General features: G+C 44.8%; 1 protein-coding gene and 1 long non-coding RNA gene across 3 annotated transcripts in view; one reads left to right on the plus strand and one right to left on the minus strand.

Annotated features, from left to right (window-relative positions):
• Positions 1-27,407, plus strand: part of LOC309535004 — a 654,277-nt gene that overhangs the window by 548,543 nt on the left and 78,327 nt on the right. The gene's annotated exons all lie outside the window — the stretch shown is intronic.
• On the minus strand, positions 114-20,198 carry LOC309533225 (1-aminocyclopropane-1-carboxylate synthase-like protein 1). 2 transcript variants are annotated; one of them, XM_082224511.1, is made up of 15 exons: positions 19,212-20,195; positions 15,867-16,483; positions 14,335-14,394; positions 13,469-13,539; positions 11,701-11,770; positions 11,520-11,586; positions 11,016-11,113; positions 9,896-9,973; positions 8,576-8,676; positions 7,309-7,398; positions 6,076-6,121; positions 5,352-5,493; positions 4,152-4,294; positions 2,569-2,722; positions 114-570 (listed from the first exon to the last, which is right to left on the minus strand). In XM_082224511.1, the coding sequence occupies exons 1-15, from the start codon at positions 19,861-19,863 to the stop codon at positions 272-274; spliced, it is 2,688 nt and encodes an 895-aa protein (XP_082080637.1). In that variant the 5' UTR covers positions 19,864-20,195; the 3' UTR covers positions 114-271. The 2 variants fall into 2 exon arrangements, with proteins under 2 accessions (XP_082080637.1, XP_082080638.1); XM_082224512.1 differs by lacking the exon at positions 114-570 and adding an exon at positions 624-789 and having other exon boundaries at positions 19,212-20,198.

The raw sequence follows: 27,407 nt of genomic DNA on the forward strand, positions 1-27,407 counted from the left end.
CAAACAAAGATAAAATCTCTCCGTCTGCACAAGAGAGCATGAGCTTGGTCATTAGAAACAAAAATTTTAAAACTGTAACGCAAAGGGTGGAGACAGAATAAAAGCCACCCATCTGTAGTTGGCCCCAGTTTAATAGAATGATGAGAAGATGGCCACAGGAAGGAGGTTTACAAACGGCTTCCTGCTATATGGAATATATATCATTAGGTAAGTCAAAGCCGAGCAGCAAGAACCTCCAGCGGCAATCCATGTGGAAGGGCACCAAAACCGTCTACTGCTTCCCCACCAACTTGCGGAAAACATCATAGACCTCTGGTTTCTCCTGGGCAAACTGTTCCACGGTATTCTTCTGCAGCCAGTCAGACGAGCGCATTTGCTGCTGCAGGAGGCCAATGAGATCGCCGAGGTTGGAGCCGCCAGCTGAGGCTGGCTCCTGATGGTGGGACACAAATATTACTTCGTCTGCGCTGTCCGCTTTGCCTTCCGAGTCAGACTCACAAGGCTGGTCTTTACCTTCATTCAGGATTCCATGCTCGTGTTCTTCCAGAACCTCACGGACCCTCTGCATGCCTGGAGGAAAGGGAGAGGAAGGGGGAGAGAAAAACTCACCAGTTGGAACGAAAGCTGGATTCAGATGGAGAGCTATGGTCCTGAAGCAACCAAGCAGTGACTGACAGTTCAAGAGAACCAACTAACAGGTCTGAGCTATCAGGCCACAGTATCTTACTGGTGGGTTTGGCATGCTGGGTCACCAGCTGGGAGAGAAGATAGGAGAAGGACAACACTGACCTAGCTGGGACTTCCGGGTTGGCGCCATCGCCGAATGGCGGACTCCCTCTGAGCTCCGGAGGGAGTCTGCTCGGCAGGGGCTGGGTCCTACCGCGCCAGCGACGTGGGGACCCTTAAAAACCACGGGCAAGGAGTCCGTGGACATGGGTGACTCGGCTGGCACCGTTAGCGCCCTCCCGACTTGTGAAGGAGCCTTTTAAAAGGCTATGGATCGGGTGCCGGGGAGTGGCGTGGTGCTGTGAGTCCTCTGCTTTCCCTGCCGAGCGAAGCCTCATGCCATTCGACGGAGAGCGCTGACTTCTTCTATTGAAAATTCGGACTATCAACAACAACCCGTGAGTAATTTGGAAACCGGGTTTAAAAGGAGAAAAAAAAAGAAAATTTTTTCGGATTCGGCACGAGCGGGGGAGATCCAAAAAGGAAGTCAGTCCCCCCCCTATTGTAAACATTCTAAAACAAGGACTGGGTAACCAAGGTCGAGAGAGAAGCGTATTTTTGATAAAAATTATTAATTCCACGATGGGAAATTATAAGAACTGTGCTGGAGGAGAAGAGTGGAGGGTGAGAAGGAAAATGTAACCCCCCCTGGGAACCGGGGCAATTTGTGAGAGAGCCTGGTGAAGAGAGACGGAGACTTTGACAGCTGTCAAAGTAGCTGTCAAAGTAGGAGAATATAAAGAGGACTTTGCCATGAGGACTTTGCTGGTTAATTTTGTTACAATTTGCTACAATTTGGATATAAACTGTTGAAAATAAGGAACAACAATTTGACTTTTGGATCAGAGGAAACAAAGTTACTACAATCCCCCTAGAGGGGTTTCGGGACATTACAAGAACGGTCGTAAGTGGAAAAATACTCTTGGAATCGCACAGGACTTGTTATCTCCTGGGAAAGCTGCAAAACTGAAACAGTATTTCGTCTACAGAGGTGTTTATATTAAAGGAGACAATAGAATTTTCTATTGAAGAAAGGAAGGGACTGGACGTAAGTTTTTGTTCCTGAACAACAATAACCTCTGTAGAGGTACCAAATTTCTGAATTAGAACGTTTTAGCAACGGAACAGGACAAGAAACCTGAGAAAGTGAGAAAAAAGAACAAAGGACTGATTATGACATGGAAAGAACAATGGGGGGAGCGTTAAAGACCAAGGAAACTGAAGGCCCTTTGGGGCCTCTTTTAGACTGGATGTTTGAAGTTAAATATCATTAAAATAAATAAATTAAAAAAACCGGCAAGGTGGAACTGGGGAAAAATCTCGCCATGGATTTGAGATCTCCAGGCTGACAATAGACAGACTGATGGATATGGGGAATTCAAACCGGGGAAGGGGGGGGGGGAGATTTGGAATCCAAAGGCTGTGCAACTATTTTTTGAATCTTTTTATATCCTTTATCTTCTATATCTTTATATAACTTCTTGTATATCATTTTACTTTGATTGGACGTGTTTATTAAAAAAGGGAATTCGTGGAAGGAAACTGGGGCGGACCTTGGGAAATTTTATTTTTTTTCTGTTAATGATGTGGGATGGTGGAATGACTGTATAATTTAAATTGAATAGTGGGTTAAACAAATTAAGTTTTAAATTGGGAGTGAGAGCTTGTAGAACCAAATTAATGAAAGGGGAATACAGTTGGGAGGGGGATGGGGGAGTCCCAGAAAGTTGGCAATGAAAGTAAGGTTTTAAGTGTATTTTATCTTTCTTTTTTCTTTGTACTTCTATCTTTTGTGTTTTGGAAACTTTAATAAATATGATTTAAAAAAAAAAAAACACAGACCTAGCTGCAGCCGATGTATCTTGTCCGAAAAGATGATGCGGAACCAGCCAGGCTCATTGCACTCAAAAGCTTTACCACAAGAGAGCAGGACTTTGTTGTCCAGGAAGCGCCTCCAGAGCAACATTTCCTCTTCAAATGTTCCTCTTCGCAAGTACTAGGGAGTAAAGGAGTGAAGAAACAAGTAAGCTCCGACTCACAAGGAGTTACACCCACATCTCCTCAACTTCAGTAAGACCATGGAGATCTGAGGTTCCTCGCAGCAGGGGCAGGGAGGATTCAGGCTTGTGGGGGGCAATTCAATGCCACAGTCTTCTGATCGTTCTGTTAGAACAAGGATTTTGGCTTCTCAGATGAAACTATTCCCCCTCTCCCCCTCTCGGGAAAATCTCAACACCCCTTCCCTCAGTTTCAGAAGCAGAAGGAGTGGAAAGCTCTGTTGTGAAAAGTCATCACACAAGGCATCTGCTGATGGGATTCATTAGCTGAGTCACACCCTCAGGATCTACTCTGTTTAATAGAACCTTGAGATCCACCGACAGGAGTCAGGTGCAACATCACTCAGGGATGTGTGTATGTGTGGGAGAGAGACTTCTGGGAGTCAGAAACATGAAGTGGATCTACTGAAAATTACCCATGGATCTACTAGTAGATCCAGACTTGCCTTCTGCCCAGCCATAGAATTAGAATCATGCAAAAAGACCCTGCCCACTAAAAATAAGGACAGATTTTCTTTTTTTAAAAAAGGTCTGAAGCTATAAGGGAGGCATTTTCCTATTTCTGGGAATGGGAGACAGCCCTGCTCCCAAAAGACTTCAGAGAACTGGGAACTCCATCTTCCACCAGTGGAATGAGAAAGTCAACCACAATCTTTGCAAGTTTATTTCCCTTGGCTGTGATGATGAAAGGGAAACACCCATCAGACTGGGGAATATTTAATTATATAAGGATTTATAAACTGCTTCCCAACAAATGTCTTCAAAATGGTGTACATAAGTACCAACCCCTCCCCAAATCTATATTCAAAATGAATATGCAGAACAGTCCAAAAGCAGTTCTTAAAGAATTAAGTTCTTAAAGAATTAAATTACAAGATTCCATATGAATGCAATACAAAATGGCCGAGTCTCTCTTCAGGGAAACCCTCTTAGAAATAAAAAAAAATCAGCAGTCGCCTAAAGGCAAAAATGCTACGGTTGTAAAAAAAACCAAACCTAGGAAAAGGAGGCATACAGGACCCAAGAAAACTACTTCACTGCCTCAGAAAAGATCTCAAGATGTGTTTCTGAATTGAAACAACTAATGCTACTTCTCTACTTTACAGAAAATTCTGAGTAAGCTCAGAATTTTCAAAGGATAATTTTGGAGATGAATTATTCGAAGTGGGGCGGCAGCGGCAGGGGGGTGGGGTGAGGTTGTTTTTACAAAATAAAGCAATGCCTTGCCAGTGAGACAGTGTGTGTGAACACACCAGCCAGATCTTTCTGAAATCCATAACATTGGATGCCTGCTTGATTCACAGCCACCACTGCTGAAATAGAAGGACTTGGTTTGATCCTGCAGGGCCTTCTTTAATGAGCACTGACCTTTCGGAAATCAATCCATACAAAGAAGCCTGCATTGCGGTTCAGGAAGGGAACCCCAAGGGTCTTGAGCTCATCTGTTACAAAAGTGTGGGCAGCTTTCAGCCTTTCATGATTGGCCCGTAAGTACACCTGGTTGATCCAGTCTAGCCAAGAGGAAGACACATAAGGCAGTTCAGACACATACATATAAAATCGCTTGATTTCTCAACTCTTTGATGACTGGTGGTTCAGCGTGTGAACTGACTCCATTGAAAAGCATTGCATCTGAAGCCATTCAAGAATATAGGCAAGTTCTGCCTGTGGCAAGCTGATCTGCAGCAACTCATTCAAACACTGATCATCACTTGGTGCTGCAGGCGAACTATGTGCACGCACAAAGCATCCCACAGAGAAGAACGTGGGCAAGATCTACACAACATTGCCCATATTTTGTATTGAAATGTTGGTCTCACTCCACTGCCTTCTTTTCTTTATTCTCACCTTCTGCACAATCAACTATTGCAGCAGCAAAACATGATGCAAAATCCTCAGGGCCTTGTCAGTTTACGCAATGCATTGCAATTTCCTGTTGGTCACATTTCAGGTGTGCACATGAAAACCATCTTAAGATACACACCTAAAAATATAAGGAGGTCCATCTAAGCCAGGCATAGGCAAACTCACCCTCCAGATGTTTTGGGACTACAATTCCCACCATCCCTGACCACTGGTCCTGCTAGCTAGGGATCATGGGAGTTGTAGGCCAAAAAAAACCATGGAGGGCCAAGTTTGCCTATGCCTGATCTAAGCCACTCTATCATAGGCAGAATGTCTGAAAGGATCCCCTAAGCGAGTAGACTTGTATGCAGGTGGGGCTCCCATGCAATCTGGACCCCTGGAGTGAGCAGAGCTCCAGATCTCATGGGAGCTGTACACGCAAAGGGGGCTGTTTCACATGTCCAACCAAACGTGCAGAGCTTGGGTATGTGGCGTTACTTCCTACTCCAAACATTGCTGCGTCTATGGTGGGGAGGCTATGAAAAGGGCTGTTGTTGGCTGTGCAATATTTTTATGCTTTAATTGAAAATGCTGCTGAATTGGCAACCATCTCCACGCTACAGCCTGAGAATCCTGGACAGGCAAAAGCTGCAGTTTTGGCAAAGCTCCCTTCTCAAAGGGAGAACAGAGCAGGGAGGGGTTGTGCGACATTCTTGGCCTCACCTCTGTCTCGGAGTAGCTGGGCCATTTTGTACTGGACAGGCCCACAGACCCCGTGGAAGTAGCACAAGGAAGCCACAGCATTGGCAACATCTTGATTCAACGTGTACAGTGTCCCAAAGCGAATCCCAGCGGCAGCAAAATCCTGCAGGGGCCAGAAATTAATAATCTTTTGAGCCAACCAATGAATAAACAAATCTCTCTCATGCATGGCCCAGGCTTTTGAAATAATACCACCTGAGCATCAGGGGGGAAAATGCATCTTTATGCTCAAAGATGGCAGGGGGTTGGACTCGATGGCCCTTGTGGTCTCTTCCAACTCTATGATTCTATGAAACAGTTCCGACAAAGGAAGACTGGCAATTAAAATTAATGGAGTATGCAGAAATAGCGAAACTTACCAGAAGAATGAGAAATCAAGAAGAGACTTTTAAAAACAGAATGGGGACAATTTATTTGAAGATATATTGTAAACAAATCAAAACATTAGCAGGATTGATATAAATACATACAGCAAGAGATAATCAAGGCGAAGATAATGGAAAATTAGTAAACAGACTTGAATTGGATACGCAGTAATAAAAAGATATAAAACAAGTAACTGCAGAAATGAGGGAAGTAGAGGGGAAGGTAAATGAGACTTGAAAGATTTTGTTTTTCTTGTTAAAAATATTTGTAAAATTTGAAAATGAAAATAAGATAGAAAAGAAAAGAAAAAAGCACTCACCTTAGTAATTCCCCACATCACATGGGTCCTCTGCGGATCAGGAAATCTGTGCATAAAGAGAATGCATATGTAGATGTTAGCAACAAATCAACGAGGCTTCTAGGGTATTCTGAAGCACCAGAAGAAATTATACAGTCCCCAGTGTGGTTCCCAAGGACACCCACTAAGACTTATCGAGGAAACTGCAAGTGTCTCTAGTTCCCACCCAGTACGAGTTCCTCTTCATCCTCCCCTGCGTCACCTATGTTATCTGAAAGGCTGGACTTTGGTCTTTCCTATTTCAGCAGCATGAGACCAAAATTTGTCATCCCCGCCTCTTGCCTTTTGTTCTGCTCAATTCACTATGTCATAGTTGCGACGCCCTGCAAGCGCCCCCTAGGCTCAGTGCCCAGAGCAGTGAAGCCAGTTGCACTGCCCTAAATCCACCTCTCTTATCTGCTTAGGGGCTTGCTACTATTCTGATTCGCCAGAAGACCTGGAAAAGAGAAGGGAAAGAACAGCTTTTCTACCAATGACACCAATAAAATTTCCCCTTGAAATGAAAGTAGCTGCTTGGAAAGGGGATTTTCGTCCATGGGACCGTGGCATGGAGGAAAAGAATTAAAAAAACCCTTCCCCACCACCACATGCTCTCAAGGCTGCTTGGATTACCCTGTGGTAGTCCATCTCCATAACAAATGTGTCAGGCCTAGTTTGCTCTCAGAGAGTCAAAAGACTCTCTGAGGTCTCTCCGCTCTGCTTTCAAGCTGCGTATTTCCACACCACGTTTAGGAAAACCTCCAACTATCACAGACATGCAAAAGAATTTCAGGGACAATTGTATGCATATTGTTCCTCTCCTCCATAGTCCCGATCCAGGGTGGGGAGCCTGCTGGACTCAAACATCCATCATCCCCAATCAGCACGGCCAATGATGATGCGAGTTGCAGTCCACTGTGAGAGGCATTCTCACAGTGCTGCTACTGTTAAAACTGTGCCAGAAAGCAAACCTTTGAAGCCCTGGGATATTGTGGTGCAGAAGCATGGAGAGCACTTTCCCCGTTACAAGCCCCTAAAAAAGGGAATGTACCACATGGCTGCCAGTAGACGCTGCCAACGTTTAACCCATCAGGACTCTTAATAGCAGTTTGTGCTGTGAAAGTGTTTGCTCAGTACCACTTTTCTGTTCCACAGAACTTTATAGTGTTGGCGACCCCCATTAAGAGGTGATGGAAGCACTAAAGATGCCTTTACCTGTCCATTTCAAGCACACTGTGGAATGTGGCAGAATCATCAAAAACTGACAGCATGTAGATCTCATCTACTATCACGTGCAGCTCATGCCTAGAATGAGAGAAAGGAAAAATGGGATTTTTGGAAATGGGTAGAGAGACTGCTTGCTGCCAGGAAGTGGGCACAGTTCAACCGGCTGCCACTAGAGAGGAGGATTTAGTAGGGCAATGCTCCCAAAACCGGACAGCAGGAACAGAGTGAAAACATCACACCTAGTAGCCACATTTGCTCTCCCATTACTAAAGATGACAGCAAAACCTTCATGGACATTTGGTTTCCCACCGAAAAGGCTACCTTTCACTGACACGCAAAGCAGCTTGCTGATAACAACAGGGGGCACTTTCAGATTGTTGCTATTTTGTGGTGGGTTCAATCTTATTGGCATTCAATCACATTTGGGCAAATTCAGGCCATGCAATTAAAAGCTGATTTGGCTCTCTTGGGCAATATCCTCCCTAAAATTGGACGTTTTGTGATAAGGAAAACGATGGGAAACAATGAAAACTGGGCAGTAACAATTGCTGACACAACAGGTATCGCAGCAAACAAATCAGAGGGAATGCTCAAGAAATGACCAATGATATCTGACCTTGCAAACTTCGTGGGAACTAATCGGGATGAATGTGCAATGAAATAGGTCATCTGGAAGCAACCAGGATGCTACACAGGTGTAACTCTCCCCCAGCGTTCCTAGTTCTTTCTATAGAGGAAGCAATATCAATGGAATGGAGCCAGAAATTTATCCCCAGTCATGGCATTTGCTCCTCCAGCTCCACCACTCTCCAGTAGATGAAGACCTCCTGCACCATTGAATGGCACCCCATCAATTCTCCTTTGCTGCCCCTTATAGCTAAAGCTCCTTCTTGGAGTATGTCTAGTGTCACACCCAACTCTTGCCTTCAAGTACCACCTCACCCCACAAAAAGCCCCTCACCTTTTCTGTGGAGTCTTCAGCTGAACCTCATCCTCTACAACCTCTACAACAGGTGTGGGGAACCTCTGGCCCTCCATGTAGTTCATGTTGCTGAACTACAACTCCCATCATCCCTGGCCATTGACCATGCTTGCTGGGGCTGATGATGACAAGCCACAGGTTCCCCACTCCTGCTCTGCAGAAACTAAGTACATGTAGCCTAGGCAGATGTAAAAATGCATATTTTCACTCATCCCAGCCTACAATATTTGGTCTGTTGGACTAGCCATCTCCAAACAAAGTCTTAGATCATACCTTTTTGCAAATTCCAAGAAGTCATGTAACTCAGTGAGAGAATAGATGTCCCCCAAGGGATTATGGGGGTTCAGGAGAATTAAAGCCTTTACTCTGATACCCTATAAAACAAAAGCATCAAACTGTAAAACACAAAGAACAAGGGACCTTATATAAAATACTGCCTGTCAAGAAACCTGCTTGTCCTGAGGCACTTTGGTTTATAACATTGGTGACCCTCATTATCAGGCTGCTTTTACCTGCCTGTGGCAGGTAATGTAGCAAAGTAAAGGAGCTTGGTTGAATTCTCTTTTATAGCTTTACATCAAAAATGTCTTAGTACATTCAAATTCCACATAGATGTTAAGTGGACAATTGCCAATAAAATCCAACACAGCCACATTTGGCTTTAAAAGAGGAAACATCCCAAAACTGAAGGAATCGGTAAAAAGGAAGTTGAATGGGGAAGTGGAAAGTGTCAAATCTCACCAAAATACTTAGAGATTGTTCAAAATCTCATTCATACAAACTGAGCTAGGAAGTACATCACAGATAAAGGAAAGACTCCATCAGGGACAAGAAGATGCCAATGTGGCTAATCAAGGAAGCTATTAGAGGTAGGAAGGTATCCTTCAAAAAACAGAAGTCTTTTCCAAATGAGAACAAAATAGAGCATAAACTTTGTCAAAAGAAGCAGAAGCAAGCAATAAGGGTCCATTCAAACTATCCCGTATGCCAGGCATAGGCAAACTCCAGCCCTCCAGATGTTTGGGACTACAATTCCCATCATCCCTAGCTAACAGAACCAGTGGTCAGGAATGATGGAAATTGTAGTCCCAAACATCTGCTGGGCTGGAGTTTGCCTATGCCTGCCGTATGCTGTAATAAAATAGTTGTCTATCAAAGCTCCAAAGTTGTAATGCAGCAGTAAAAACACCATAATACATTCAGCCTCTACCACACTTGGCCTCAACAATGCTTATACTTAGACCACCCTGGACCACTGAAATGAATCAAAACTAGGGGCCAGATTCAGCTAACCTGGCCCGTGAGCAGAAGCCAGTGCAAAGACTCCCACTAGCAATGGGGCTTTCCCTTGCGCCTCCCCTAAATCCACTCTGGGAGCTTGGGAAAAACCCCAGAACAGTGTCTGGGGAAGAGTGTTCCATCAGGCAAGCAGAAATGCTTGCACTGGCAGAACGGCCGTATTAGCGCAACACTGAATTACCCCAAAATCTAAAGGTTTATTGTATTACATTCCACAACATCCCTGTAATCTGTGGCCCCACCCACCAACGAAGCCTTGGAAGATTCAGCAACTGTAAGATGAAGCAAGCTCACCTCTGACTGTGCATCCTGCAAGGCCTTCTTTAGCTTTTCCACAGTGAGCTGGAACGGGCGGTTGCAGGTGCCGGTGACCTGAAACACATAAAAGAGTAGGCTGAGCACAAAAGCCTTTCGGAACCGAACAAAAGCTATTTGTGCTGCACATCTCAAGAAGTCTTAACAGGGACTCCACTCCCTTCAACTGGATGTTATTACAGAGTTAAGAATGGTTAACACACTTCCCAGTGACATCATGAATTGAGCAGCCATTCACAGAAGCTGGAGTTCAACTTCTACTGAGGAAGGCATATTCGTGGACCTCTACAGAGGAATGCCAGAATGCTGATTTGGATACAAGCAAAGGCAGCCTTCACACCCCAAATTACTTAAGCCTTAAATTCAGCAAACATATTCTAGGAAAGGTGTTCCAAAACTTCTTACTGTAGGGATACACACAGGTAATTTCTGTTCAGAAACTTCGTCTTCTCAGAAAAACCAAATATATCTTGTGTGCAATACTTCCCTCTCTGTCAGCCAGTTTGGCAACCCATACCCAACTTTCCCTGTGACTTGGAGCCTGAACCCATTTTTTAGCAACTATTGCTCAAGTGAACTGTGAGGAAGATATGTAAGGTTGCCTGCTACCAGAAAATGCCATAGGACAATAGAAAGGGTAGCCAACATGGTGGCCCCAGATGTTATGGATATGCTGGCATGGAGACAGATGGAAATTTCAGTCCACATTCGGACCCTTAGGTCAGTGTTTTTCAACCACTGTTCCGCGGCACACTAGTGTGCCGTGAGATGTTGCCTGGTGTGCCGTGGGAAAAATTGAAAAATTCGAAAGATTTTTTTAAAAATGTCAAATTTTCGTCCACTAGGCGGGCGCCGGACTGTGTCCACACTATTTTCCATCCGTCCTGGGTGGGGATCAGATCGGATGAGAGCGGACAGGCGGTCCGCTCTCATCTGATTCCCCATAGAGAGCAGCGGGGCTGTGACATCTCCCTCTACGCACACAGTGGTGGTGTGCCTCATGATTTTTTTCATGAAACAAGTGTGCCTTTGCCCAAAAAAGGTTGAAAAACACTGCCTTAGGTCCTAGAATGTGATGGCTGTCCGCTTTCCTTCTTACCTGACTGTCTAAATGGGCATAGACCAGCTTCACATTCCCATAGAGAAACACACTTTGGGTGATGCCTCCGTAGAAAGGGGTAGCGATCAGGAAGGCTTCTGAAATCAAAAGAAGAAAGCCAGTTACCCCACTGCTGCAATTTGTAACCCCTGAAATTTACAGCTGGGACAATGCAGCTGAGGTCAGGGTCTTTGTGAAAAGTTCCTTTCTACGAGTCCAGAGAGACCAGTTTGGAGTTAACTTTTACTTGCCCTGATTAATGTAGCTAATTAGTGCAAGTACAATGGGAATAAAGAAGAATACCCAGCAGAATTATGAACATAAACATTAGCAGTTTTGTTGCTATTCTTTGCAATATTCCTACTCCATTACCAACCAACAAATCCATATATTAAGGGTTGTATTCAACTATGTTTCGCTCAAAATAGGCCTACCAAAATTCATGGACCTAACTGAGTCATTAATTTGAATACCACCCACTATTTCTCTAGTTATCTCACTTACCCCCTGGATCACAGAGAACAGTAGCCAAAGCAGAAAACAGAGAGCCGCAGCCATTCAGTATGATCACCTGCAGAAGACATGTTGGGATAGATGTTTACTCCCATTTAGGGTAGGATAATCATCAATATGAGTGCCAGTACATTACTAAAAGAACAAAAAAGCCAGAAGTAAATTGACCTACATTTTCTGCTTTAAGAGGTGCAGGTGCCTTGCAATAATAGGTCAAAAATCGAGCCACTTCCTCTCGCAAGCTGAAGGAGATATAAAAGCAACCATGGAATTAGCTTCTCCCAAGAAAAGGCTTCGCTCTCCACCAGGATGCATTGCAGAACACAAAGGTTTATGCAGTAGGCATGGAAACAGGATAAAGTTTTACTGGGCCAGCACAAAACATTTCCGTTATTCACACACGTAAGATGCCATAAAATCCTGCACTTTATTATTGTTAATTTCCACTTTAGGTCTGGTTGCAATGAGAACTGAAGGTATAAAATGCATAAAAGCAGCAATGGGGCACCTAAGACTCTCCAGATGCGGGGCTAAAACTCCCATCATCCTGGACCACTGACCATGCTAGCTGGGGCTGATGGGAGTTGGAGTCCAACAGCATCTGGAGGGTTATTGACTCCCCAACCCTGCTTAAAAGAACCATATCCTGGTGGAATGCGGATGGCCCTTCAGATGTTGTTGTGCTACAATTCCCATCTCTCCTGATTGTTGGTCATGCTGGCTCTAAATGGCTGGAGCTGTAGTCAGCAACAAATGGAGGGGCACAGGTTCCCTGGTATACTGAGCTGAGCTCCCTTTGTGGAAAAGGAGAATATACATACAGTTAATTCACTGAAAGATCAGCCCTTCCTGTTACAAGCATGGTATGTTCCTGGCTGGACCAGTTCAAACTACATGTCCTGGGTATTTCCACAGTCCTCTTTAGCTCCTTCCTTCCTTCCTTCCTTCCTTCCTTCCTTCCTTCCTTCCTTCCTTTTCTTCCAAGGAAGTGTACATAGCTTCCCCTGCACCCAAGTTATGCTCACAACAGCCTTTGGAGAATGAATGTGTTATCAGAATATATGGTTATTAAAATTATCAACTATACTCAAGAGACGACCTCAGGCGCAAAGACTTCACATGCCACACAGTTAGCAAATACAGTCCATTGCACTCTTGAGGTGCTATTTTGAAATAATTCAGCACACCCTTCCACCACCATACGCCTTATGTATTCTATTTTCTGATTTCTTATACAGACATGCACACAACCATGCCCTTGGTACTTACAACAATCATAGATTTTATTTTTTATTTTTGTATAGCATGTAGCCATTTCAGGCACTTTAAAAAATACTCCTCCTCCTCCAGAACTGTCATGACCTCCTCTCAGCCCCTTCCACTACCTCAGGGAATATAAAGATGATGGGGAAATACTAGCTGCTCATGAAGGGGCTCAGCATGGGGCTCAGCACTTCCCACAGAGCTCTCACAGTCTTAGGGTGTTTCCTCAATAACAGAAGGGCACTTTAATTCAGCTCAGCCAGTTCCTCAGGGAGGAAGGGCTTTTTTCCAGCTGGAACTCACCAGAATTCAGTTCTGGCACCTCTCAAGTGGGCACCATTGCCATTCTAAGACAACAAGGGAGGTGTTCATGGTGAGTTCCTGCACTTCTTTTTCTAGAAAAAATAGTATAGGCATAACCAACCAACATCAAACAACAGGATTCTAGATGGCCCCAGCTCTCTGCTGAAACATGTCTCACAGCTCAGCAAAGCAGCTGACCAGGATCCTGACCTGCTAAGAGAGATCTGACTTTGCCTGCCTGGAAAAGGCTCTCTTTATTGCTTGTACTGCACCTGCAATATCCTGCAGAACAGGATAATAATTTCCTTGTAGGTGCAGAAAATAGGGTGAAGATACTTACGAAGGGGAAAAGATACAGGGCAGTTACTACTCACAACATATGGCCCTTCCAGTCAGGATATTGTAGCAGTGGAGGTTCTATGACGTTCATGTCACTTTGTGTCAGCTATTAGCAAGGAGAAGGAGAGGGCACAATAATTAAGCAAGCCAAATTGGTCTGGAAAAGGTAAGAATCAAACCTGTAGAACCGAATGCTCCCATCCTGCTGGAGGGCATTCGTCTTACAAGTTACAAAACCCAAAACACGCAAGTCTATATTGGTTAGCAAGGCAAGTCCATCCCATTTCCTTTCACGGGAACAAGCACACTGCTAGTGCTTCTGCAACATTATTATCAGAAGAGGACCCTCATTCTGGAAAGAGACACTGTCTCTAGAAGTACCCAGAATTTGAAAGTCAAAGAAACACCCTAAGTTAAGAGAATAACAATAATTTTGATTTCTATTATTGTTTAAAGCTTGGTCAAGGTAAGATTGCTAGCTTGGGAAACATTTCCATCCCTTCTAAAGGGTGTGGCTCTTTTGCAGAGTCCTGTCTCAATCCTCTTCTGGGTCCTTTGCCCACTTTCTCCACCAGTTGCTTTGGGGATGGAGAAATTCATGCATACTAGGGAAGCAAGGGCTTGGGGCAGGAATAGGGCAGAAAGTTCTTTCCAATACTTGAAAGTGTCTGGTGGTTGACCGCAAGAAACCCAAGAGAGGTGCCATGTTCCCACCACCACTACTCTGGAAAAGGCACAAATTTGTAAGCTTCCCAAACGGAAAAGAAAGGGGTCAACAAGTATTCAAAACAAGATGCTTCAGCATGTAAAATTAAGCCTCTGAGGGCTAACTGAATTGGGAAGGGAAAGAGCAACACCACCAGCACAGCTCAGAAATCAAGCACATTTACGATTCTCTTACCCGCTTGGACATCAGATCAAAGCACAGCTTGTTTTCACTGGTGCCAAAATTAATGATGCCCTGGAGACAGAGACAGAAGTATTGTTAAGAAAAACAATCAATGCATGTATATGTATTTCACATTAGCTGACGTGCTATTACCCCGTTAAAAAAATGTGTGAACCAGAGTTCCTTTACGTACTGGAGCCAATGAGCACTTTGGGAAATAGATTTTTTAAAGATCAGGCATATAAGCAAATAGTATATAATTTATTCTTAAGTTCACTTGTGAATATATCTGAATCTAAGATTCCTCTTTTTGTATAATTATGTGAGAGGCTTCAGCTGTAAATCTGCGTGCATTTACATGGCACATATTCATATTCCTCAACGAAATCATTTCATGCCATTCATTTATGTTCATAAACAGACACTTCATCATTCATACAGTATGAAAGAAACTGCAGGTCAGTAGGTATAGATACGATTTTTCTTGGAAACAGTAGCTTGTGCAGTCACCATGTTTACCCAGGTAATTTATTTATTTACTACATTTGTATACTGCCTTTTCTCTAATAATTTGTGGGGTACACAGACCTCATTTTCCCCCTCACAACATCCCTGGGAGGTAGATTAGGCTGATAAATAGTTACTGGTCCAAAATTACCCAGTAAGGATTTGAACCCAAGTCTTTCAAGTCCAGTTCAACATACATCATGCTAACCTATTTGAAAGCAAAAGACATTGGTTTAGGCAGGATTTTTGTTGAGGGGTGGGGGACAGGACTTTTGTTGGGGGGGGCAGAACCGATGTGATTGGTCAGTTAGTTATTTCTGTTGTTTTACTTGGCTACACCCATGGATGTGGAGGAGAAGGAAAGAGGAAGAAATGTTAGTCCAGTGTATCACTTGGGCACATGGAGACTCATCTATATAGTGTTAGACTGTGGTTTAGTGTTCACAATAACACGGCCCCCAAATTGTAAAAAAAACCACATAATTATAAGTCCCCTTGGGCTAACATTCATTTCAGGAAGGATATCAAAAGATACAATGCTATGTAAATTGTGTAAACTTAGGAGTCGTGCATGTAACTGCCAGTTTCTCTGGGTGGATGGATGGATGTACAGCTGTTTTTAAATAACAGAGGATTCTGTCCACTCGCTATATTAAATTCTCCACCAAGGAGTGGCGGGAGGTGGGGGATGCATCAATTAAGACTTTCCATCCCCTTTTCCTCCTCAAAGCCACCTTTTCCCATTTAGCCTTTGGTTCAATCCTGGGCAGCCCAATACTGAGAGAAGCTTATTCCCATACCTATACAGAGGATTACAGTCTTAGTTTTTACCCCCAACCAAAATGAAGGCCAGGCTCAGATTTATCCTTTGTTCATACACCCTTCTCCACCCTTGATCACACGTCAGAACGTAAGCTCCTGCAGCAGAGAGCTCTTCCTTGATTATGCTGAACCTTGATCTGCGTGGAAAATCCATAACCATATTAAATAATAATTTTTGTTTTTGAAGGCACACAGCAGAAACAGAGTTTACTCACCGTAGGGTTTTTGTCCTCTTCATACTTGTCGGCATGATAGGCCCTGTACCCTTCCTCTGTGGACCCCCGGAAGATGTTGGCAATATTGCCTCTGACCGACAGGTATGGGCTGCTTTGGAAATCACTATGGTTGCAGAAATCAAAGACATAGGCTGTCCTGTCCAAGGCGGGCCGCACCAGCTGTGTGGTCCTCACTTCCTGCTGTGCCCCTTCGCCTGCCCCAGTGCTATCGGAAAATGCTTGGCTAAGGTCCATGCCCTGGGGCAGCCCGCTTGCAAAGGAGCCGTTATTGCTTTGTTTTAGGATGCTGAGCATCTGGGCGAAGACATTGAACATGCGGAATTCGTGGTCCCGTTCCAGTTCAAAGCGTCGCTGCTCCAGCTGTATCCGCCGCTCCTCCGCCTCCAGGTCCCGTTGGAGCCGCCGTTCCTCCATCTGCAGAAAGCGCTCCTCCATGTCCCGCTGCGCCGCCAGGGTCTTCAGCAAGAGCGCGTCCAGGGGATCCTTCAGCCGCTGGGCTTTCCGCTTCTTCCGCAGGCGGTGCAGGGTGGAAAAGCCAGGCCGTGGCCCCAGACTTTGGATCCGGGATGACGAAGCCATGTTGGGTTCACTGAAACCTGAAGGAGGAAACAGATAAAGGGAAATTCCTTCTTTTGAGGCACAAAATCATTTCACGCTTCTTGACTACGGTCAGACTTGCTTGAACCTTCTGCCATTGTTGCCTTTAATTAGCATCAGTCCTGTCCATAGCAGAATCTCAAAGCAAACCAAACTAGTAAGGATATTGATAAATCAGCATAACATAAGCAGCATTTGCTGGGTGAGGCCAATAGTCCACCTAGTGCAGTATCCTGTTCTCACAGTGGCTAACCAGTTGCCTGGGGGAAGCCAGCAAGCAGAACCTGAGCCCAACAGCAGTATCCTCCCTGCAACTGGTATTCAGACACTTAGTGTCTCCCACAGTGAAGGTCATCATGGCTAGTAGTCATTATTCTCCACGAATTTGCCTAATCCCCTTTTAAAGCCATCCAAGTTGGTGGCCATCACTGCCTCTTGTGAGAGCAAATCTCATAGTTTCCTGTGGGAAGTTTACTGTGGGAAGACGTATTTGCTGTCCTGAATCTTCTAATGCCCAGCTTCACTGAATGCCCCCACGTTGGAGTATTTTGTAAGAGGGAGGAAAAACTTTCGCCTATCTATTTTCTTCATAATTTTGTGCACCCGTATCATGTTCCCTTACTCAAGTTTTTTCTAAACTAAAATTCTGAATGTTGTAACGTTTGCTCATAAGGGTTCCTGCCCCTTTATTGGCCTCTTCTGAACCTTTCCCAGCTCTCAAATATCATTCCTGAGGCAAGGTGTCCAAAACTGTACACAGTTACGGTCACACCAGATTTTTAGAGTGGCATTATGATATTGGCAGTTTTATTTTCAGTTCTGTTCCTAATGATTCCTAGCATGACATTCGCACATCTAGAAAAGTGCCCTTTCCTTTAACTTTTTGCTACAAGTACCTGATATACAAATGCAACTCATTCAGCATCGTGCTTCGAACAAGCTACAGAAACTGACATAGAATCCTATTGTAGAGTTGGAAGAATTGTAGAATTGGAAGGGATCCCAAGAGCCACCAAGGCCAACTCCCTGCAATGCACGTGGCTCCCACTGTTTCAATTTCTAAAATCACCGATGCCGGAGATCAAGCTTGGTGGATGCCATTTCCTCTCACTGAAAAGCTCCTTCACCTTTAATTCTAGGTAAAAGGTAAAGGGTATATTCTGTACCTTAATTCCATACCATGGTTGGCCGTAGTGGCTGAGCAACAGGTTTTCAAACGCCCTAGAGATGGCTTGATTCCAGCAAGCCACCAGTCTGAGTTATAAATGGTTCCAAATAATGGATGGTGTGGAAGTTCACATTCTAAAGTCTGATACCAACGATGCCAAACTAAACATCTACACTGGTACACCTGCTCATGGTATAGATTTCCCCTCATGCAAGCTGACATGAACAGAGGTATTATTGTAGACTTAGCATTTAGAGTTATTTATTTGCTTTGTGGCATTTAAAACTCCAGGCAGAGGTGGTTTTAGGGAAGTTTTTAATGTTTGATATTTTATCGCTTTTTAATTCTGCTGGGAGCCGCCCAGAGTGGCTGGTGAAACCCAGCCAGATGGGCAGGGTATAAATAATAAATTGTTGCTATTATTATTATTATAACCAGTTGCGGAGCCACAGGGCCCCACAGAAAGCTGATGAACAATGGAAGGTGAGAAGTGGGGATTTTGGTGCTGCACAAGGTGCCACTGAAATGTTAAGCCCAAAGTCCGCCACTGCTCCAGGATCCAAAGCAGCCTGTCTCATCCAGAAATCACCCAAACCTCTATTTTAAACCCTTTTTTTTGTAGTTTGAGTCATGGATTTAGTTTTGCATTGTTCCCCATTTGATACATGGGACAATTCCAAGAAAGTCATCATTCTGTAAACTCAGGTTACTATTTGTTAACCGCAAAGGGCATTTAGCTGCAGAACTCATTGCCTCAGAGTGTTTCAAAGGCCCAAAGTATACCATTTATTTATTTAATTGCCTTTCTGCCTGAAACATGCCCAAGGCAATGTTTTGTGGCTTCAGATAAAGATAGGATAAAAGTTTTTCAAATCAGCACATCAGGACCCTTGGAGGAATTGGGGGGAGGGGGGCGGACACAACACACCTGCATGAGGGGGGGGGAGAGAGAGGCTGAAATTATGCTGCATTACAAAACCAGAGGACAGGTAAGCCTGGTCTCAATGCAGGAAAGAGGGACTTGGCATCAAAGGACTGGGAATTCTTGGAGAGATCAGGGAAAGGCACTTGATTAAAAATGAGTTTTGTAACTAAAACAGAGTGTTGTCGTTTTCTGGAAAAACACAGATGGGCTGGTGGGGGGAGGGAATATATGCCTCATCTTTTATAGAGCAAAAGAGATATTGTAACTGACCACTCTGAAAGCCAGATCCCTCAGAAATTGGATTCTTTGCTTTCCGATCTTCTGCTGACATAACTTGCACACACCACAAAAACAGTGTTCGTCCTGGCAGGACACCAAATTGGTTACTTAATGTATTGTTGTTGTATTTTTACTGTGAGGGAGGGAGGTGCTTGTGGGATTGTCTCCCTTGGGGGCGCTAGGCTAACTTCACCTGCCTTGGGTACTGTGTACCTTGACTTGAGAGAAGGGGGGCACCATGTGATGCCCCCCTCCAGTGCCAACATGTCTCGGGTGGGGCCTGCTCTGTTGTGACGAAGAGGCCCTTGCCGTGTCGACGTTAAGTGAGCCGAGCCCGCCGCCGCCGCCGTCCTACCTGAGGGCGAGACACTGGTCTCGATGGGCATCTCCAGCCTGGAGAGGGGCGAGTCGTCCAAAAAGGCCCTCTCCTCCTCCTCGGGGGAGCCCCCCGGCTGGTAAGTGAGAGAAGGCGGCGGCTCCGGCGTCAAGCACTGCTCCACCTCGGAATCCACCTCCTCGCATTTGATCTCCATCAGCTCCGGGGGCTGAGAGGGCGGGAAGGGCACAGCCGACGAGGGTGCCAAGTGGGGACGGTAGCTTTCCACCAGGCTCCCCGGCGGCAGCACTTGTTGCGCCATCAGCAAGGCGCCGCTGCTGCTGCTGTTGGCGGCGGCGGCGCTGTAGGCGAGGGACGGCCGGCTGGCCAGGACCCGATCCATCACGTCGTAAAACTTCCAAGTCCTGCCCCCTCGAGGGGCCTTGTTGTTCTCCTTGATGCGGCGGTACTCCAGCTTCATCTTCTTGATCTTCTCCCGGCACTGGTCGCCCGTGCGGTGGATGCCCTTCTCCCGCAGCACCTCGGCGATCCGGTTGAAGACGTGCTGGTTCCGAAGGCAGCTCTCCAGCTCCGCCTGCACCGACTCGTCGGCCCACAAGTGCAGCAGCTCCACCACCTCGGGGTCCGACCAGTTGCTGCCCCGCTCGTACTTCTTCCCTCGGAAATCCATGCTCGACCCCCGGCCTCTGAACCTGCCGCCGCCCCCTCGGCGCGGGGAAGCCCAGCAGCTCCCCAACAGCAGCAGCAGCAGGAAGCGCAGGAGACGGGCATTAGGGAGAAGCGGCCGGCAAGGCGCAAGGAGTGCTTGGAACCCTCATCTGGGGCTGGCACGGATTTGACCCGCTTCAGTTTATTGGTGCTAAAGCTTTACTGTCGGGGATCGTCTTTAGGAAGCGGGGCGAGGGGCGAATGCATTTACCCTGCCCCCCTCTCTTTTTCTCCTGCTGCGGAAGCCGCAGCGCGGAGTAAGCCAGCTTGGCACGGCTTGGCACGATTGCTGCCCCCCCCCTTCTGATTTTTTTTTTTTTAACAAAGCGAGCTCCCGGGTGATAGAGGCGGAGGAGGCCAAATGAGCATGTTCACATCCGGTGTGATGGCACATGCGTGCTTCCTTTATTCCGGGATAACTTTGGTCCGTGTCAATCACCCGTCCCGGCCGAGCTAGGCTGGGCTGGGCTAAACAAAGCGGAGCCGCGCGAAGGCACCAGGGGGCGGTGCTTAGTGAAAGCTCCGCCCCTCGCAGGCGGCTCAGGGCCGTCCCCTTTCGAAGATGCGAACGCTGGTCGGAATAGATGGAACCAGCAGCCCTGCGGAGAAGGGGAACTTCCCCGAATGGGCAAATAAGTAACAGGATGGGGCGAAGGACACCGAGTCTCTGCCAGATCAAGCGGCCTCTAGAGGCTTTGCCTTGCCTTTGTGATGATGAGAAAACGCGCTTTTAACGCTTGCAGGTTGTTCAGAAGCGCATTCTGTGCCCACGCTGGTAAGATTCAAGCTGGGCACAGTTCAGTGCTGGATCCGAAAACGCCGCAACATAAAGCAGCGGTTGAAACTTCTGGGAATGGCGATAGGAAGCCAGATCTGGCTTTTATTTCTCTTTTTAAAAGCTTGCCTGGTTCAGGGATAATTCTACACTAGAAGTGAGCAAAATTATGACTTTTATAATCACAGTACAACAGGTCACGATTCTACGCATCTGCGAATGTTGTTGTTGTTGTTTAGTCGTTTAGTCGTGTCCGACTCTTCGTGACCCCATGGACCAGAGCACGCCAGGCACTCCTGTCTTCCACTGCCTCCCGCAGTTTGGTCAGACTCATGTTTGTGGCTTCAAGAACACTGTCCAACCATCTTGTCCTCTGTCGTCCCCTTCTCCTTGTGCCCTCAATTTCCCCAACATCAGGGTCTTTTCCAGGGAGTCTTCTCTTCTCATGAGGTGGCCAAAGTATTGGAGCCTCAGCTTCAGGATCTGTCCTTCCAGTGAGCACTCAGGGCTGATTTCCTTAAGAATGGATACGTTTGATCTTCTTGCAGTCCATGGGACTCTCAAGAGTCTCCTCCAGCACCATAATTCAAAAGCATCAATTCTTCGACGATCAGCCTTCTTTATGGTCCAGCTCTCACTTCCATACATCACTACTGGGAAAACCATGGCTTTTACTATACGGACCTTTGTTGGCAAGGTGATGTCTGTGCTTTTTAAGATGCTGTCTAGGTTTGCCATCGCCTTTCTCCCAAGGAGCAGGCGTCTTTTAATTTCGTGACTGCTGTCACCATCTGCAGTGATCATGGAGCCCAAGAAAGTAAAATCTCTCACTGCCTCCATTTCTTCCCCTTCTATTTGCCAGGAGGTGATGGGCCCAGTGGCCATGATCTTCTTTTTTTGATGTTGAGCTTCAGGCCATATTTTGCGCTCTCCTCTTTCACCCTCATTAAAAGGTTCTTTAATTCCTCTTCACTTTCTGCCATCAAGATTGTATCATCTGCATATCTGAGGTTGTTGATATTTCTTCCGGCGATCTTAATTCCGGCTTGGGCTTCATCCAGCCCAGCCTTTCGCATGATGAATTCTGCATAAAAGTTAAATAAGCAGGGAGACAATATACAGCCTTGCCGTACTCCTTTCCCAATTTTGAACCAATCAGTTGTTCCATATCCAGTTCTAACTGTAGCTTCTTGTCCCACATAGAGATTTCTCAGGAGACAGATGAGGTGATCAGGCACTCCCATTTCTTTAAGAACTTGCCATAGTTTGCTGTGGTCGACACAGTCAAAGGCTTTTGCATAGTCAATGAAGCAGAAGTTGATGTCTTTCTGGAACTCTCTAGCTTTCTCCATAATCCAGCGCATGTTTGCAATTTGGTCTCTGGTTCCTCTGCCCCTTCGAAATCCAGCTTGCACTTCTGGGAGTTCTCGGTCCACATACTGCTTAAGCCTGCCTTGTAGAATTTTAAGCATAACCTTGCTAGCGTGTGAAATGAGTGCAATTGTATGGTAGTTAGAGCATTCTTTGACACTGCCCTTCTTGGGGATTGGGATGTAGACTGATCTTCTCCAATCCTTTGGCCACTGCTGAGTTTTCCAAATTTGCTGGCATATTGAGTGTAGCACCTTAACAGCATCATCTTTTAAAATTTTAAATAGTTCAGCTGGAATATCATCACTTCCACTGGCCTTCTTATTAGCAGTGCTTTCTAAGGCCCATTTGACTTCACTCTCCAGGATGTCTGGCTCAAGGTCAGCAACCACACTACCTAGGGTATACGAGACATCCATTTCTTTCTGGTATAGTTCCTCTGTGTATTCTTGCCACCTCTTCTTGATGTCTTCTGCTTCTGTTAGGTCCTTTCCACTTTTGTCTTTTATTATGGTAATCTTTGTACGAAATGTTCCTTTCATATCTCCAATTTTCTTGAACAGATCTCTGGTTTTTCCCATTCTATTGTTTTCCTCTATTTCTTTGCATGCTCGTTTAAGAAGGCCTTCTTGTCTCTCCTTGCTATTTTTTGGAAATCTGCATTCAATTTCCTGTATCTTTCACTATCTCCCTCACATTTTGCTTGCCTTCTCTCCCCCGCTATTTGTAAGGCCTCGTTGGACAGCCACTTTGCTTTCTTGCATTTCCTTTTCGTTGGGATGGTTTTAGTTGCTGCCTCCTGTATAATGTTACGAGCCTCCATCCATAGTTCTTCAGGCACTCTTTCCACCAAATCTAAATCCTTAAACCTGTTCCTCACTTCCACTGTGTATTCATAAGGGATTTGACTTAGATTGTATCTTACCGGCCCAGTGGTTTTTCCTACTTTCTTCAGTTTAAGCTTGAATTTTGCTATAAGAAGCTGATGATCTGAGCCACAGTCAGCTCCAGGTCTTGTTTTTGCTGACTGTATAGAGCTTCTCCATCTTTGGCTGCAGAGAATATAATCAATCTGATTTCGATGCTGCCCATCTGGTTATGTCCATGTGTAGAGTCGTCTCTTGTGTTGTTGGAAAAGAGTGTTTGTGATGACAAGCTTGTTCTCTTGGCAGAACTCTATTAGCCTTTGCCCTGCTTCGTTTTGATCTCCAAGGCCAAACTTGCCAGTTGTTCCTTTTATCTCTTGACTCCCTACTTTAGCATTCCAATCCCCTATAATGAGAAGAACGTCCTTCTTTGGTGTCATTTCTATAAGGTGTTGTAAGTCTTCATATCCGTTTCTTCCGCACCAGTGGTTGGTGCATAAACTTGGATTACTGTGATGTTAAAAGGTCTGCCTTGGATTCGTATCAAGATCATTCTATCATTTTTGAGATTGCATCCCAGTACAGCTTTCGCCACTCTTTTGTTGACTATGAGGGCCACTCCTTTTCTTTTACGGAATTCTTGCCCACAGTAGTAGATATGATGGTCATCCGAACTGAATTCGCCCATTCCCATCCATTTTAGTTCACTGATCCATTTTAGTTCACTGACATCTGCGCATACAACTTGGCTTTACAGAAAGTAAAGCCTATGGCAGGTGCAGTCGTTACTCAGCTAATTTTTACTTGCACAGACCTTGATGTTCAATTCAAAAAAAAAGAAGATGATTGCATTATATTCCTATGCTGGTTTAGGAGGTTTGACATGCACTTCCCTTGACTTTAGGAGTACTTATTCTGTTTTGATTATTTATTTTATTTATGTATTGGCCTTCCCCCCAAAGGAGCACTCCCCAAAGAGATCTCTTTTGCCCATCACTACAACCCAAGTGAATCCAGTTTGCCAACCTTCTCCTTCAAAGTGAAACAGTCCCACATTTTTCCTGGTTATGGTTCTGTTCAACTGCACAACAGCAAAAAGATGCGGTGGGAAAGAAATGTTGAGTTCTGCTTGTGAAAGCCAGAAAAAGAAGAAATTATAAACACTGGCCCATAAACTATTGCACATGTTACCCTTCAAAAAGTGAAATATGCAAAAAGTATTAATAAATATCGAATATGAACAATATAATATCACACTCGCTCCAAAAGTATACGAGCCAGCTTTCCAAATGTTCTTTCTCTTATAAGTACAAATAATCTATTCCTCTTCTTGAGATTTGTAATTCTTTTTTTTATATTGAGTTACCAAATCTCAGCTTTTAATAATTTTTCTTTCTTTAATTACTGGCCTATTCCATTATTGTTACCATAATTGGATATCAGCCAAGGACCATTTTCAAACTTTAGGCTGCATTCCTATATCCACTTAGCTAGGAGTAAGCCCCATTAAACCAATAGGAATGTGCTGTGAGTTGTGCATAGTAATTATAATTTATTATTTTTATCTTCTGAGAACTGCAACACAATGTTGTAGTGCATCCCGCCCTGTAAGAGGGGTGCTTTTTAGGACTCCTGAGAGCTTTGAGCAGGAAGCTAGTTCTGTTCATGTCTTGAGGAGGGGCGCTTGAGGAGTTGGGGAAAGGCATGTTTTTTCTGCCTCCCCTTCCCCAATTTTCATCTAGGCTGCCAGATTCTACCCCTTTCCCCTCTTTCTCTGTAGGCTCCTCAATCTGAAGGTTGCAATCCTGACCAGTTGTGCAAAAAGGCCTTTAAATATTCAGATTAAGAAACACTCCTGATTTCTAGAGAAAGGGGAGCAAGAATTGCAAACTTTCATATCTTTCAGAATTCTCCTTAACCTTTACATGCTCTCTCCCTCTCTCTCTCTCTGTGTGTGTGTGTGTGTGTGTGATTTATAATTAGACAGTCTCTCTGAAATGTCTTGAATATTGCACATCTAAGGGGATGGTCTCCCATGCTGAAGACTTAACAATTTTTCCACCTGGACCGATGAAAAGTTCCATGTCACTTGAAAGCTTGCAAAAGTACAAGACACAACAGATCGTTTTATGTTCTTCTTTGAAAGCTGCACCTGCTGTGAAAGAGGCTTACCAACAGATGGCGGTAGGCCCCCACATTTCCTGGGTGATCAGCCAAAAAGCATGCTGAAATTGCAACCTAATTTGGACTTTCAGTAGGACTTCACTGGCTGGAACATACCAGGCTGTTGAGCTGGGAGCATGAAAAACATGTTCAAGCCAAGAGATCTTGGCAGGGTGGGGACTTTGGTCCAGAGCTAAGAAGTATCCGGATGCCAGCATTGGTTTCTTTTGAGTTTTTGTTCTTTTCTGTTCTCCAAAGCGGATGAATTTTCCCATAAGGATGATTTCAGTTGAAACAAACTAATTTCGCAATTTCCACAAAGGAACAGGGCGGTGGGTTGGAGCATGTAAATATCTGCTTATCTTGTTTTAAAATACACCCGAGGAACGACATGCAGACTAACTTTTTGAAGACTTCCCAGAAGTTTCTTTGCATCCTTGCACATTGCAATGTTCATCAACAAGAAAAAAAGCAATGTGTTGTTGGAAGTGGCTAACACATGGCCATAGAAAAATAGAGCATTGGAGCACAGGCCCATCTAGTTCAGTATCCTGTTCTCACAGTGACCAACCAGATGCTTGTGAGAAGTTCTCAAGTAGTACCTGAGCACTCTCCTCACTGGTGTTCCGCAGCAGATCTTGGGGGGAGCAGATCTCAGTATAGATCTTTAGTCCCTCCTTGTTCCTGATGTAGGTCTTCACTTGCCACTTCTTCCCTGGCAGGGAGGGGGGGGACAACATTTTGTGGTTTGCCTCAGGCGCCAAAATGTATTGGGCAGGCCCTGTGGCCATCACTACACCCTGTGGGAGTGAATTTCATACCTTAACTATGCAGTGTGTGAAGAAGAATTTTCCTTTGTAGGTCCTGAGTCTTCCAATGCCCAGCTTCTTATTCTAGTAGAATAAGAATGGGAGAAAACCTTCATCCTATTTATTGTGCATTATTGAGATGGTTGTCTGCGCTCCTAGAGTAAATACGATTTGCGCCCTCAGAGATTTTGGAGCAGTCACACTACTTTGCATTGTATGTCCAGTAGTTTCCTCCTTAAATCCCATATACAGTGGTACCTCAGGTTACAGACGCTTCAGGTTACAGACTCCACTAACCCAGAAATAGTACCTCGGGTTAAGAACTTTGCTTCAGGATGAGAACAGAAATTGCACGGTGGCGGCAGCAGGAGGCCCCATTAGCTAAAGTGGTACCTCAGGTTAAGAACAGTTCCAGGTTAAGTATGGACCTCCAGAACGAACTAAGTTCTTAACCCGAGGTACCACTGTACTACAAATATTCTATTTCTTCTTCTTTTTAGTCCAGCTTCTAATTGCGCTACAGCACAAGGGGGCCTTGGCAATGTGCTGCATTGTATCTGCTTCTTTGTGATGTAACCACTCACATATACTTGAGGTTGATGCCGGATACCAGCATTCATGTGGGCTTTTGTTTTTTAGTGAGTGGGCGTTTTGTTTTGTTCCGTTTGGTGGAAATGAGCAATGGTGTAGCAAAGCAATCATAGCAAACATAAGAAGTGTACAGATAGCAGGCTTTTTCCACTTAGCTTGTTGGGGGGGGGAGGCCCCCCTGACTGACCAACTACAAAAGCTGAGGCTGCTGAACCGACTCCTAGGCTGGGCTCTTGTTTGGGGGGAGGGAGTTGTTGGGAGGGTTGTTGCTGTTGGACCTTGTGATATATGTGGAAATTTTTCAGTTGGGTTGTATTTTTTTTAATGTTTCATTTATTGTTTACGACTACTATTCTTATGTTGCGATTATGCATTTTTAAAAATGTTGTAAGCTGCCATGAACATGGTTTGAAGTGTGGAGCCGACAAAAGAAACTTGCTTGTCAGAAGCAACCCAGCAATAAAACCCAATTAATAGAGGCAATAATTCAATCTTGCTTTCAGATTATTACAGCTGCAGAACTAAAAACACTTGGTTCACTCCATGGGAAGGTCTTGTAAGGCCATAATTAAAACTAAAGGTTACTCAACTAAGTATTGTATATCTCATTTTTTCTATGTGTTTCATGTTTCTTCTTTATGACTGCTGTTGTAATAAATTATCCTTCATAAAAATTATTGCATTACATTCTTCATTAAATTATCTTTCCATTGATATATAATTTTATGGCATTACTCCAAAAAAAGTGGTGCTATGAGCCATCAAACCTCGGAAATACACTTTCCCCAAAAGGTTTCCACAATTTTGGCCACTAGTATATGTATGAATGTACAGATGAAATTATGGGTGCACAAGTAACTAAAAAAAAAGAGTGAGAGAATTCAAGATGTTGGGAACATGGATGATGGAATGGGCAGTTAAAGTCTGAATG

The sequence above is a fragment of the Podarcis vaucheri genome (assembly GCF_965113315.1).
Source record: "Podarcis vaucheri genome assembly, chromosome: 1".
NCBI classification, from domain to species: Eukaryota; Metazoa; Chordata; class Lepidosauria; order Squamata; family Lacertidae; genus Podarcis; species Podarcis vaucheri.

Excerpts from the sequence above, each read along its gene's own strand:
- LOC309533225 (XM_082224511.1), bottom strand. The coding sequence starts at position 19,863 with ATGGATTTCCGAGGGAAGAAGTACGAGCGGGGCAGCAACTGGTCGGAC. Across the intron at positions 13,540-14,334 it reads TTGATCTGATGTCCAAGCGG|CTGACACAAAGTGACATGAA; the intron begins GTAAGAGAATCG and ends CCTTGCTAATAG. Across the intron at positions 571-2,568 it reads GATACATCGGCTGCAGCTAG|GCATGCAGAGGGTCCGTGAG; the intron begins GTCTGTGTTTTT and ends CCTTTCCTCCAG.